Raw genomic sequence first — 14,831 nt, forward strand, 5'->3', positions numbered from 1 at the left:
AGGGTTAAGTAATGTGAATGCTTACACTTTTAAGGATTAACTACAGTAATCTGTGTGTCAATAAAGGTGGAGTCAACCTCTTTTCAAGCATTTGTGTGAGTATTAGGGCCGTTCATGTAGGAACAGGAAGAAAATAGTTCCTACATGAAACTGCTCACTACAAGGTCTGTGGATTATTTTAGTACCAGGATAATAATCTCTGTGGATTGGGATTTTCTGTTTTCAAATGTTTTTCTGTCCACTAGAGGGCACCACAAGCCAAGTGTCAAACACTTCCATTACATACAGGTGCATCTCAATAAATATGAATATGAATATGATGAAAAAGTTCCAGTAGTTCAAGTCAAACAGCCCCACACTGCAAAAAGGTGTGTCTAAAAACCAGATAAAAACACTAAATCTGAGGGAAATGATCTTGCTGCATGGACAGATAATTTCATCTAGAAATAAGCATGTTGAACACTTAAAATAAAAAAATTAACTCTTAAAACAAGATAAATTAAACTGGCCCGAGCAGAGTGCACTGACAATTATTTGTTTCCTACCAAGATAAAAAAAAAAACTTTAGATTTCGAAGTGTTAGATCATTTATCTTCTTTTAAGAGTTAATTTCTTATTTTAAGTGTTCAATATGCTTATTTCTAGATTAAATAATCTTAATTTAAGAAATCTTGTCAAGTGAAATCATCTGTTCATGCAGCAAGATCATTTCCCTCAGATTTAGTGTTTTTATCTGGTTTTTAGACACACCTTTTTTGCAGTGCAACCAAGTATTGAGTCATATAGATGGACATACTTTTCAGAGGCCAACATGTCTATATTTAACATACTTTTTGAAAATTGGTCTTCAAATTTGAGACACTGAATTTAAGCTCTCCATTAAATGTAAGTAAGGATCATTATAAGTAGAAGAAATTAAATAAATGAAGATATGAAATGTTTCATTCTGTGTGTAATGGATCTATATAATGTGTTATTTCCACTTTTTGAATTGGATTACTGACATAAATAAACTTTTCAATGATATTCTAATTTATTGAGATGCACCTGTACTAGAAATACAATTTTTATTGTTATAAAAATATAATTTTCTTGAATAAAGACCAGCTTTAAGCAGGGAGGAAAAGGGAAGTTGGTATTCAACAATACATCGCAGGTCACACTTGTTTAAACAGAGGATTTAAATGTCAGGATGCTTAATATTAGTCCGCAGATATTGCTGATCGAGTGCTGCCTCACAGGAATTATTCATAGGAAAAACAAACGGCTAAATCAGAAATGAAAAACAGGGATGCAACTGTCCTGAGAGGCTGTTGAGACCATTTTGTAATGAGCTTTAACAATAACAATATATTTTATTAAAGATGACAATCAAAACAAAAATGATCTAAAAGCTCCAATAAGAAATGTCCCCAAAAATAGAGTCACCAACAGTGGTGATATTTTTTTTTTAATTGGTCTTTTGTAATATTACTTTTTTTTTTGAGACACTGAATTTTTCACTTCATTATATGTAAGCCATAATCATTATAATTAGAAGAAATTAAATAAATTGAGACATGAAATGTTTCATTCTGTGTGTAATGGATCTATATAATGTGTTTAGTTTCCACTTTTTGATTTGAAAGACTAAGATAAATAAACTTTTCTATGATATTCTAATTTATTGAGATGCACTTGTATGAGAGAAGACAGACACCCTGATATCTCCAACACTCAGAAATTCACACCAAAACAATTTAGATTAATAAAAAGCACTACAGGTAAGATATATAAAAAAAAATGTAGGCTGTTAGTCATTTTGGGGTGAATAGTCTTTGTTAAATTTTTTTCATTTTCGTTCACTGAAATAGAAATAAAAATAAAAACAAGTTTTTAAAAAACCCATAACTAACTGAAACTATATTATGTGGTTACTAAACTAACTAAAACTAATTAAAATAATAGTGAAAATGTCCTTTGTTTTTGTCTTTGTCAATTTTCTCATACGTAAACCTTTTTGGTTGATATGAAATCTATTTCATCTATCTGGTTTTATGACTTAATAACCTTATTGGGGCTGAGATGGATCAGACAAATGAAATAAAGGAAACATTTATTGTGACCTTATTGAATATGGCACCCAACAAATACCCCATTACAAAAAAACTAAAACTAATAAAAACTAAACTAAAACTAAGCATTTTCCCAAAAAAGAAACTAATTAAAACTAGCAAACTCGCTCTAAAAACTAATTAAAACTAACTGAATTTGAAAAGAAAAAATCACAACAAAATTAAAAGTAAAATTAATGAAAAATCCCAAACTATTATAACCTTGGTGTAAACTCAAACAAAATTATTAATCTTTGATTTATAAAGCAAAAATGTCAAATATTACCAGTGGTGGAAGGAGTACTTAGACATCTTACTTCAGTTAAAAAACTAATATTGCACTGTGAAATGACTCCACTACAGTAAAAGTCCTGCATTCAAAACTTACTTCATTAAAAGTACAAAAGTATCAGCATCAAAATGTACTTAAAGTATCAAAAGTAAAAGTACTTGTTATGCAGAATGGACCCACTCAGATTGTTATAAATGTTCTTGATATATTATTAGATTATTATTGATGCATTTATGTGAGCAGTGTTTCACTGTCATCATGGTAGAGTTCAATTGCACTTAATATATTTTATGTGGTTGAATTTATATACATGCATAATCACTTTAAATTCATCATGTTTGTTATGTTAAACCTCGACCTGAAAAGTAACTAAAGCTGTCATCTAAATGTAGTAGAGTAGAAATATAAAGTTACATAAAACGGAAATACAAGTACCTCAAAGTTGTACTTGAGTACAATACAGTACTTGAGTAGATGTACTTAGTTACATTCCACCACTGAAAATTTACTAGGTTCAACGTTCTCAGGTGTGATAATTTGCTGCTTTTCACTGAAAAGAAGAAACTTGTTAATTCTATTTTCTGACTTTCTTTGCCCTTTAACTGAGAAAACAATATGCAGATTAATCAACAGTGAAAATAGCTGTTAGACTTGCAAAATATGACGCATTCATTATGTCCTCTTAATTCTTTAACCCTCTGGAGTCCATGAAAGCGCCAGAGCACGACTTCTTCATGACGTCACGACATTAAAACGAAGCAGCATGGAGCCCTGCTGTCAGCTGAACTCTAAAGTTTTGGCTTTTCCAGAAATTTCCATGTCCAATTTAATGCATCAGCTCTTTTTTAGCAAAGGTTAAAAAAACCCACCTCAACACGATTTTACTTTTTTCGAGAGATTTTTCTAATTTAGCTTTGTGCATTTGTAATGCAATCTTGATCTTTGAGTTTACTGTTTGTTTGTTTTTTGTTGTAATTTTTTTGTGTTTTTTATGTGTGGTTTTGTAATTTGTGTGTGTCTTTTTGTAGTTTTATTATGTTTTTGGTGTGTTTTGAGTGTGTTTGCATGTGTTTTTTGTCATTTTGTGTGTGTTTTTGGTTTGTTTTTCATGTTTTATGTGTTTTAGGTGTTTTTTGTCATTTTTTGGTGTTTTTGTGTGTTCAAAATGTTGATCCAGTAAGTCAAAATGAAAAAAAATAATCAGGTCATATAGGTGAGGTTGTCCTGAAAACAATGATACCAACACGTCATGGTAAAGATTTTTAAGTGATTTATATACAGGCAGAAGGAAAAGGAGCCCAAAACTGACAAAAACCTCTAAAGGGTTAAGTAATGTGAATGCTTAGACTTTTAAGGATTAACTACAGTAATCTGTGTAGTAATAAAGCACAAGAAAATCCACAATTGCATCAAAGCAAATCTTTTATTACACGTCACAACCACAACATGATGAAATTAAATAATATGAATGACAGAACATAACACAAACTTTGGCATGAACACAAAATGGCACATGAAAGAGCAATGTGATCAGTAGTATATAAAGTATAAATATAAAGGACAGCAGTGGCTGACTTAGTGTGATAAAGCACATTTTCCTGATATCCCTGCTCTGAATATCTTTGGGATATTTCACACAGCTTTCACAGCCCATAAAACATCCAGGTACAACATCAAGTGTCGGTCTCCATTCAGCATCATATAAATATATATCTACATCTTTGACAATCAAAGTGAAGCCATAAACATAAGTTTTCAAATAAATAAATAATATAAAGAATAAAAATGATGGTACGCACAATAAGGAAATAATGTCCAAAGGAAGATTGAAAAGCAAAACAAAAGTTCGGTGTTTTTTTTTTTTTTAAAAAAAGAGAAATAATCAAAGTGAACATGTTAAAAACAATAACCCAAAACAACATGTCCTGGGCAGGTTTTCCAAAGTGGTCAGAGTATTGTGACTTCCTGTATTTGGTTTGTGTTGTAGGTCCTATGTATGGAAAGTGGATGTATTATTTGTTTCTTTGGGTCTTAAACATGGAAGAGCTTTGCCCCATATACATTTTAATAATCTTTGTAAATCATCTTTATCACAATAGTTCATTTGTCAATAATTTGTTTCTTCTGCTTACATTTTTAATGGTACATTATCTTCTGCATAAGCAGAGTGTTTTGTTTTACTTGTGGATTTGCTCCTTTCTTCACTGTGCATGAAGAGGGAGGAGCAACAAGTGCTAATATTCATTTTCCCCTGTTTAAACCTCCGTCTTTTCTCTCTGTTTCATCTCATTCCGGCCCCGGAGCCCAGGCCCGACTCGTCCCTCCACATAAAGTCCTGCTGGCTCCTGGCCAGGCTGCTCTCCACAGGGTTGGCCTGTCTGTACCCAGATCTCCCATCAGGGCACAGTGAGAGGCTGAGGCGAGCCGTGCCGTTACTGATCTTGAAGAGGCCGTTGGGACTGAGGAAGGCTTCTCTTTCATTCCCTCCCTGGTTGTTCACCGTGTCCAAGTCGTTGTAGACCGCAATGTCGCTCAGCTGCTTCCTCCCCTGCAGCCTCCTCCTCCTCCTCAAGTAGATAATACCCGCCACCAGAACCAGCACCAGCACAGCCAGGAGGCAGGAGACGGTGAGGGTGGCCGAGGAGGGCTGGGAGGTTTGGCGTAAAGCGGGTTTGAAGCTGGGCTGCAGCGTGAACTCGCAGCTGGGACCCATGAAGCCCTTGGGGCACTGGCACACAGGCCCGGTGAAGTGGGTGAAGCACGTGCCGCCGTTCTGGCAAGGGCGCGCGCCACAGGCGTCCGAGCGCACGCTGCAGTTCTTGCCGGTGTACCCCAGGGTGCATGAGCAGGTGTAGTCATTCACACCGTCCTGGCAGGTTCCAGCGTTCTCACAGGGCGTTGAGGCGCAGTCGTCAATGTTGACCTGGCAGTTGGCCCCAGTGAAGCCTGCCTGACAGCGGCACAGGACACTCTGGCCCAGGTCCAGACACTCACCACCTGCACAGGACACAAATACTCTGGTCAGCATCCAAGAAGTCAGGGAAAACCATTTGTTTAACACATTTAAGGTGGGAAAGCATTACTGCATTTCTACCATTAAAACCGTGGCGCTGTTGCGTTGTTCTACCATTAAAGCTGGGTAAGCGGATATGTCGTTTTGTAGTATTTGTACTTTTTTCCACCTATTTTCAGTCTCTTGGCCAATACATGTGGGAGTGTCGCAATGCAACATGGGACTTTTCCAGAACTTTGAAACCAAAAAAGACGCAAAATGACCAAAAAAAGACACAAAACACAAAATGACAAAAAAAACAAAAAACACAAAATGACCAAAAAAGACACAAAAAGACGCAAAATGACTAAAAAAAGACACGAAATGACTAAAAGAAGACACAAAATGACAAAAAAAGACACAAAAACACCAAAAAAGACACAAAAAAGACACAAAATGACTAAAAAACACACAAAAAGAGAATACACGGGGGAGTGTCACAGTGCAACAAGGGACTTTTCCAGAACTTTGAAATCATGGCGGAAGATGACTATAGCAGAGGGAGCTCAGATATAACAGCTATAATACTTTTTGAATTTCATTTCTATCTGCTACAGAGGCTAAAAAATCTATTATTTAGTAGGAAGCGTTGACACTTCTGTTGAATTTACAGAAAAACTTCAGGTTTTAGGGGGTTATTTTAAAATCGGCCAGAGGTTTTACAGACATTTTTCTTCCCAGGCGTTTTAGGCCTAAATGGGTTAAAGCGAGAGTGATAATAGGATTACATTTAACACTCTCTGTATGAACCTGCATTAATGCAGGAGCGTTGACAGTCATTCACTCAAACTATTCCATATTGGGCCGGAAACTGCTTGGTTTGCACTTCAGCCACAAGATGTCACCAGAGGGTGAAAGGCTTTGTGTTGTCTGCCAACTGTTCAGTCCCTCAATGTGACTGATTTGTGAGTAAGTTCAGATGCTTTTGGTCGTCCACTTTCTCTCTGTTTACTGACTCAGATTTGCATTAAATGTGTTGTTCTCTAACACTGTTTTGTCTGATGAAAGTGAATTTCAGGATCAGAAACTTCTTATTATGAGGCCACCTTCTCAAAGTATTTTCAGAAAGATTCCATTTACTTAATGTGATTTATTTTGTTTAATCTACTGTTTTTATCCTGGTGTTTTGGTATTCTGTTTTATACTACTAGCATTTGTTTTTCTCCACACAAAATACTTTTTAACTGTGTTTTGAAATGGGCTAAAAACAGTATAGCAACGTTATAATATTTTTGGCCTTTTCATTAGTTTTAGTTTTTATTTTGTTGTCAATTTTTGTTTTCAAATTTTGTTTGTTTTAAATAGTTTTCAGAGTGAGTTTGCTAGTTTTAATTAGTTTTTTGGGGGGGAAATGCTTAGTTTTAGTTTAGTTTTTATTAGTTTTAGTTTTTTGTAATGGAGTATTTGTTGGGTCCAGATTCAATAAGGTCACAATAAATGTTTCCTTCATTTCCTTTGTCTGATCCATCTCAGCCCCAATAAGTTTATTAAGTCATAAAACCAGATAGATGAAATAAATTTCATATCAACCAAAAAGGTTCACGGATGAAAACAGTTGACAAAGACGAAAATGAAGGACATTTTCACTATAATTTTAGTTAGTTTTAGTTAGTTTTGTAACCACAAAATACAGTTTCACTTAGTTATCTTTTTTTTTAAACTCTCGGTTTGTTATTTTTATTTCAGTTAACGAAAATGTTTTTTCAATTTTCAGTTTTCTTTATTTCATTAGTTTTCGTTACTATAATAACCTTGCAGTATACAAAGTTGATTTTACTTGACGATTGTTACAATTAAAAGTTACTTATTCACTAAAATTTGATGTTTATATTATTGAGATATCATGGGCAATAACATTAAGGCGGGTTAAATTCTTATGAAGATATGAGCTGTTGGGGTGCTGCATTTTGTAATGTACTTTTGTGCTGCACTTTTCTAATGTATTTTGGAATGTATTTTTACAGTTAAAGTTGTTGTACGCCTGTTGAGTATTACTTGTTGGAATGTGGACCCCAGGAAGACTAGTGAACTGCCATGGCATAAGCTAATGGAGATCCTTTAATAAAACATAAAACAAACAAAGCAGAGGAGGCCTCAGCTGCACACTCACCGTTCAGACAGGGCCTGTTGCTGCAGCGGTCCAGCTTCTTCTCACAGTTGGAGCCGGTGTAGCTGGGGGGGCAGCGGCAGGTGTAGCCTCCGGTCATCGTCTCCACACAGGTGCCGCCGTTGAAGCAGGGACCATCGGCGCACGTCATGGCAATGATCTCACAGTTCTTACCGTAGAATCCCTGGGGGCAGGTGCACGAGTAGTCGTTCTCCAGGTCCTGTGGACAGAGGAAGAAAAACCTTTGGGTTAAATAAAGTCCAATACAGTTTGACAGGGATGTGTGGAGCATTCTTGTTCTGCAGATGTTTCATTAGTGGAGGATAAAGCATGAGACCTGATAAAAAGGTATTCATTTTTAATATGCATTCAGTTAAAAGTTGAAACTTTGTAATTTGAGCAGTCCAACAAAGGCCAATAAGAACTAAAGCATTGCCAACTTTTGCATCACTGTGCTTTGATTGGAAGACACACTCTGGTTTAGCTGTTTAGAGTAAAATAAAGTTGCAATAAAGCTGCTTTTATCTTCATACAAGTAAAGAATTATCTTGTTGTCTTATGAGTGTATGCTAATTTGCATACATTTGACCAGAGAATAAAAATAAACTCATGTATGTGTATATATCCTCATGTATCTTATCCTAAAGTTAATATTTATGTTGATGCATTAGTATTAAACACCTTTTACTTTAGTTTTATAATGCTTTTATAATACAAGTTATACTTCTTCTAGACCTTCTCTGAATGGAATCAATACTACTTATCTTCATCTATCATGTCTGTTGTAGTCTTGCGTCTTTATTGTAAGTATTTTAGTACTAGTGCAACTTTAAACTTAACACATTTATGTCCATTGTACACAGTAAAATTAGCATACCCAAATTAACACTGTAAGAATTGATCTTAACACTTTTAAAGTGTCTATATGGGTCCACACCTCAGAGGGTTAATTTAACACTTTTTCGAGTGCTGGTACCTTTACACTAAGTAATTGTAAATTCGACTCTTTTTGGATTTAAAATTTACCTCTATGACACTTATAAGGTGTCAATATAATTCTTATATATAAATATGTAAAAATTATATTGACACTTGAGGTATGAAAATACAGGATCAGAGTTTTGAGTAAGAAGTTCTGAGTTAATATTCAAACATTAACACTTACAGGTTTGATTTAGTGACACTTCCTTTTCACACCCGGTTTTGACAACAACTATTTATCGACTGAGAGTTCATTTTAACGGATTAACTCCATCCACAGTATAATGAACTCTACTGGTGTATGTATAGTTTAAACCAAGAATTCAACTCTCAATTTGCTGTGTATACTCACATTGCAGCTGCCTCCGTTCTTGCAGGGGTTGCTGTCGCACTCGTTGGTTTCCAGCTCACAGTTGGTGCCTCCGAAGCCGGGCCGGCAGGTGCAGGTGTAGCTGCCCTGGCCCGTGTTGGTGCAGGTGGCCCCGTTGGCGCAGGGCTTGTGGTTTGTGCAGTAGTTGAGGTCCTGGTCACAGAAGAGGCCCCCCCAGCCCTCCTGACAGTTACACTGCCACGGCTGGCTGCACGTCCCGTGGAGGCAGCCTGGGTATCGCACGCATTCATTACAGGAGGGGCCCTGCCAGCCCATGCGACATGTACAGCCCCCTGGGGCCTCGCAGTAGCCGTGCCTCTCGCTGCAGTCCGCTGAGCAGATGGCTGGAGAGGAGAGGGGAGGGGAGGGTGTGTGATTACAATGGGCACGCCTTCTCATACATCTCACACACACACACACACACACACACATAGAGGGCCCCCTGTCTGACCCCAGCCCAGCTCCAGACTTCACTGTTGGTTAAGTATTAAGCCAAGCAGCTGGTAGGCACACTGCGGGAGAAAAATGCTTTCTTTTATCTCCCCATCACACACACACACACACACACACACACATGCAAACACACCCAGATCACCTTGAAAAATGTGCATGTGCTGTAATGGGGGCCACAGCTCTTTCTCTCATTGTAACAGAGAACAAAAGGCAGATGGAACACCACAGACCGTCTTGCAAAAGAGTAAAACACAACGCTACGGGACACCACTAACATAAAGGAAACACTCTCTATCGCTGTCTGTGTGGGAGATCAAATATCAACCTGAGTAATAAGTTAAAACACTTTTTACCCCAGCCTTGACAAAACTTGAGTCTCGTTTTTTAAGTCTTGAAGGGTGAAAGGCTTTGTGTTGTCTGCCAACTGTTCAGTCCCTCAATGTGACTGATTTGTGAGTAAGTTCAGATGCTTTAGGTCATCCACTTTCTCTCTGTTTACTGACTCAGATTTGCATTAGATGTATTGTTCTCTAACACTGTTTTGTCTGATGAAAGTGAATTTCAGGATTGGAAACGTATTATTATGAGGCCACCTTCTCTCTAAACTCTCTATTTTTATCCTGGTGTTTTGGTATTTTGTTTTTATACTTTTTAGCATTTGTTTTACTCCATACAAAATACTTTTAAACTGTGTTTTGAAATGGGCTGAATACAGCATAAAATTTTATTTTATTTGACTATTGTTACATTTAAGAGTTGCTTATTCAATAAAATTTGATGTTTACATTATTGTGATATTATGGAAAGTAACATTAAGACGGGTTAAAATATTTTTCTAGATATGCGCTGTTGGGATTTTATGTAATGATACATCAATCTGGATCAATATATTAATTCAATGATCAAATTTGGCTCAATAGATAATATAATACACTTTATTTTGAAATTCCTACTTCATCCTTTTTTTTTTTTTTTTAAATAATATATGTTTTCATTTAAATGCCTGGACTAACTGTCAAATCATATTTTAGTTAATTTTTGAGTCCATATAAATGTCAGTGATTGTGTTCAATGGGAATTTTATACTGTCTCCTATTGATCTCAGGCTCCTGAATGTAATTGAATGGAAATAAATTATTGTGGTAGACTTTGTGATATCAGCAAAGATCGTATTTATATCCAAATAATCGTTATAATGTGATTTTGATATGATGTATGATTGAATCTAATGTTTTTCTCTCCCTACAGGTCAGACACTGAACTGCACTGATGGAACTCCTCCAGGATTTAGCTGCTTGTTCTTAACTCTATGGAGTTGTGGGCTATTTAGTCCATTGTTGAATCATTTCCATCCTGCCTGTATACACCACTTAAAAAATGTTTAAATGCCATGTTGGTATATATTTTTTCAGCACAACCTCACCTATATGACCTAATAATAATTTATTTTTTATTCTGACTTACTGGATCAACATTTTGAACCAAAAAGAAACAAAGAAAAACCAACATAAATGTGATCTTGTGATCCTGTCATCCATTTTTCTTGGATTTTCTCTATTTTATTTGTGTCTTGTGTATTTAGTATAATAATTTTGTTCATTTTGTGTATTCTTTAGTCATTTTGTGTATTTGTAAGTCATTCTGTCTTTTTTTGTTTATTTTGTGTCTTTTTAGGTCATTTTGTGTCTTTTGTTGTCTTTTTTATTTTTAGTCTTTTTTTAGTCGTTTTGGGGTTTTTTGTGTCTTTTTTTAGTCATTTTGTGTCTTTTTTTTGGGGTCATTTTGTGTCTTTTTTAGTCCTTTAGTCCAACATAAAATGTGATTTTGAATCTTTTTTTTTTAACTTTCAAAACACTATCATGTTCAATAAAGAATTTTAAATGTTGCAAATGTGAACAAAGGTTGCAAATATAACATATAAGAGGGTTCCACCCAGTTCTATCATTTTATACAAAATATATTTGAGCTTGTCTCCAGTTTTACTTGGTATATCATCATCAAACTGAAACTGGCCTCATGGAGTTTACAGCCAGAACTTTAGAGGTAAATTTACAGTAGGGCTCCACGCTGCTTTGTTTTCTAGTCTGGATGTCATCAAGAAGTCATGCTTTGGAGCTTTTGGAGACTCCAGAGGGTTAAGTACTGCATGAATAAACACTTACGCTCAGAGCAGTAGTTTCCCTTCCAGCCCTCCAGGCAGATGCGGTTGCCCTCCTCGTCGCAGGTGTAGTGTCCCAGCGTGTCGTCTCTCGGCCGGCAGTAGTCAGCACAGCCGTCTCCAAAGTAGTACTCATCGCAGTAGACGTGGTAGGAGTAGCGCAGCTCGCTCTGCTCGCCAAAGTGCACGTCCTGGGACCAGTCCTCACCGATGGCTAGTCTTCTCCTGGTCGCCAAGCGGCTCACGAGGTTATTCTGGTTGTCTGCAGAGGGAAGAAACATTATTAAAACATTTAAGTTTGAAAAGAAGTTGCGTGCGTCAGGTGGAGACTACGGGCACTGCGCAACGGCGCCGTGGTTCATCTTGATTTAAAGTTTTATTGATATCAGTGAGTCTAATTATTCAGTAAGAAACAACTTACCCGTGTATTCAGTGGGAGATTCAGCGTTCCAGGCTTCAATGATCAATGAAAATGTTCCCTGGAATAGAAAAAAAACGCTTTTAGTGCTTTCAGGTACAATAACAGTAACATGAGGGGATTTTACGCACTAATCCGATGCTGATAAATCAAGTAGATACACTTTGTTTAAACTATGTATTTACCCCTATGTTCTACCACTTACAGCACACCCAACAACACTATTATTGTTGTAAGTATGAGTTTCCATTTACCGGCCACTTGAAGTGGAAAGGCACCCTGATGGGAGCGCTGCTAGAAATCGAGGTGTGATCGGCTCTGATAACGTTGGTGTGTCCGGTGCCAAAGGTGCAGGGCGGCTCTGCGGAGATCACATCCTCCGGGTGTTTTAGGCAAATTCTGAAAAAAATGTGACAGTCCCTGTGTCTTCTACAGATGCGCTGCGCCGTGTGGAATGAGTTAATTTTCAGCTCAAACACACCAGAGGACAAAACCTGCAATGAGAGGAAAACATGACGTGAGACACGCTGTGCGTAAAGACATTTGGAGATGACTTAAGGACAAACAGAAGCCAACTTACTACGTGCACTAAGGCCAAAGCCAGGAGGTATCTCAAGTGAAGATGTGCCATTTCTTCTCAGTTTGTTTCCCAGCTCTAAGTGGATGTCCGCATTCGTCGTGTGCAATAATATTCCCAAAAGATGTTGAAGAAAACTCAAAAAAGTTGCATCACTTTAAACGCTGTGATCCTGTGGGTGCCTCTTAAATCCTTGTCTCCTGGTGAAAGTCTTCTTTGTCCTTTATCCGGCACTCCACTTGTTTTGGTTCTGCTGCGTAAAAGACGCACAGAGCTTTTATACCGCTGCTGCTGCGCGTCACAGGCAAAGAGGTGGAGCCGGGGCAGACCTCAGGGGAGCAGCCTGACACAGGGGGCCTGCCTGGGGATTTAGACTACCCACATTACACCTGGACCATGCTCTTAATAGGAATATGCATTAGAAGCTGGCGTGGAGCAGATATGTTTAGCATTACTGCATGAATTTTAACATCTACAGCTGTGATGGAACTGAATTGGCACACAAGTAGTAGATAAAGAAACAATCCACAGCATGCCTGAAATACAGCAAACTGTCCAAGCTTTAGCCCAGATTGAGGAATTTTTAATATGGTTTATTGGCAAGTGGCTGGAAAATCTGAAGACCCTTTTATAGAATACGTCATTCGTGAGGATAAACAAATATTTAAGGATTCAGATTTGTGGAAATGTGTCAAACAATGAGCGTGCCAGGACATCATCCTGCATTTCATCAAACATGGACACCAACAGTTAACTTTAACACCACTTTATAGATCATTGTTTGGAAAGTTCTCTTTTGCTTTTTGGAGCTTGCACTAAACAAAGATCAGAAGGAAGCGGGGAAGAATAGCGAATAGCTTTTCTTTCTTTACATCTAACATTATAATTGCTCTGACGCGTGTGGGGTGACAAAGAGTGGGCAGGTCCCGGATAAGAACTTATTGTGCGTCTTGCGGCTATTCAGACCTCTTCTGTCGCGCTCTTGGGCCTGTGTGTGTGTGTGTGTGTGTGTGTGTGTGTGAGAGAGAGAGAGAGAGAGAGGAGGGGGAGCTGGGTCCTGCAGGGTTTGGACTATCATGTTGCTTTTGTCTGGACCTCATGCGAACAGCTGTATGGTAATCAACGGCACATGGTCGACCGTGTGGGGCTCCTAACCCAGCTATTGTCTCCCCAAAGCGTCCACCCCCCAGCAGGCACACACACACACACACACACACACACACACACGGACCGCTAACCCCGTATTGATTTAGGAAGGACTCTGGTCGGTTTCAGCACCTGTCGCCGCCAGGGATGTGATGCAGAGTAAACACACCTAAACTGTTTTTTACACACAGCTGGTCCAACTTTTAACCTGCATCGCTGATTTCATAAAACAAGCAGCCTCAGAATGACCGTTCAGGGGTTTTATGAGCCTGAAAAAGCCTTAAAATTCATATTTATTTGTGTTTTCTTTGAGTTTACCACCTCTGTATCCCAACTGTGATGTTCATGGATGTGACACATGTAAAAAATAAAAAATAAAATCACTCGTTGAGTTTGATTCAGATTAAGCTGAGATGAAACTAAGTGACATAAAGTCAAATATTTTAACGTGAAATCTCTGCGTGTGTGTACAAAGTGTGTGTTGGGTTATGTGCATGTGTATGGTGCTAGTATGTGGGTGGGGGAGGGTCCAATTCATATTATAATTAGAGTAGGGGACGCGTGCCTGAGGTGGCCCCCTGTATATCCTGGCACGCTTCCCTGCAGAACAACGAGGACAAGCGAGGGAAGAAACAGACACACTTGTATGTAAAGTAAGTTAAGTAAAAAAGCTGGAGGAGCTTCTTAATGTTATTCATGGACAGCCCACAAACTTTTATGTCAAAGCTTTAGTCCAGGACAAAAGGATCAGTGCCAGGGGCTCCTTGACGAAATGACTACAAGTTTGATTTGACTACACTGCCCTACATAGTCTAACTGCAGTAACTAAATTTTTGGTCAAATTGAGTTATAACTAAAAATGAACTCCTTGATGTCTGTTTTATCTTGTGACAAAGTTTTAGATTTCAATGTTGCTTTATTTCAGAGAAATAATGATATAAAAACCACAAAATCCAACTCAAAACCAAGCAGTAATTGCTCTTACCACGGTCTGCTTTGGATATATATACTAATTTAAACATAAAAATAGGAGAAATTATAAGTTTATTTGAAATGGAAATTATTATCTAGATAGATAGATGATTAAGTAAAAAAGTGAGATAAATTATATTAAGACTAAAATATAACATTGCTTCATACTATTAAGTTTGAAATACACAAATATTTTAATAGAGTTGTTAAAC

At 37.5% G+C, this 14,831-nt stretch overlaps 1 protein-coding gene across 1 annotated transcript; it reads right to left on the reverse strand.

Moving 5' to 3' along the window:
* Nucleotides 1-3,815: 3,815 nt before the first annotated feature.
* On the reverse strand, nt 3,816-12,772 carry dlb (deltaB). Its single transcript, XM_059352444.1, has 7 exons — nt 12,505-12,772; nt 12,179-12,418; nt 11,928-11,985; nt 11,511-11,768; nt 8,878-9,239; nt 7,548-7,764; nt 3,816-5,382 (listed from the first exon to the last, which is right to left on the reverse strand). Exons 1-7 carry the CDS (start codon nt 12,553-12,555, stop codon nt 4,667-4,669), a joined length of 1,902 nt encoding a protein of 633 aa, XP_059208427.1. The 5' UTR covers nt 12,556-12,772; the 3' UTR covers nt 3,816-4,666.
* Between the last annotated feature and the right edge of the window lie 2,059 nt (nt 12,773-14,831).

This window comes from Centropristis striata, chromosome 15, assembly GCF_030273125.1.
Source record: "Centropristis striata isolate RG_2023a ecotype Rhode Island chromosome 15, C.striata_1.0, whole genome shotgun sequence".
Lineage (NCBI taxonomy): Eukaryota > Metazoa > Chordata > Actinopteri > Perciformes > Serranidae > Centropristis > Centropristis striata.

Coding starts and splice junctions, on each gene's coding strand:
- dlb (XM_059352444.1), bottom strand. CDS start 12,555: ATGGCACATCTTCACTTGAGATACCTCCTGGCTTTGGCCTTAGTGCAC. Junction 11,986..12,178: donor CTTTCCACTTCAAGTGGCCG/GTAAATGGAAAC, acceptor TTTCTATTCCAG/GGAACATTTTCATTGATCAT. Junction 5,383..7,547: donor CAACAGGCCCTGTCTGAACG/GTGAGTGTGCAG, acceptor TGTCCTGTGCAG/GTGGTGAGTGTCTGGACCTG.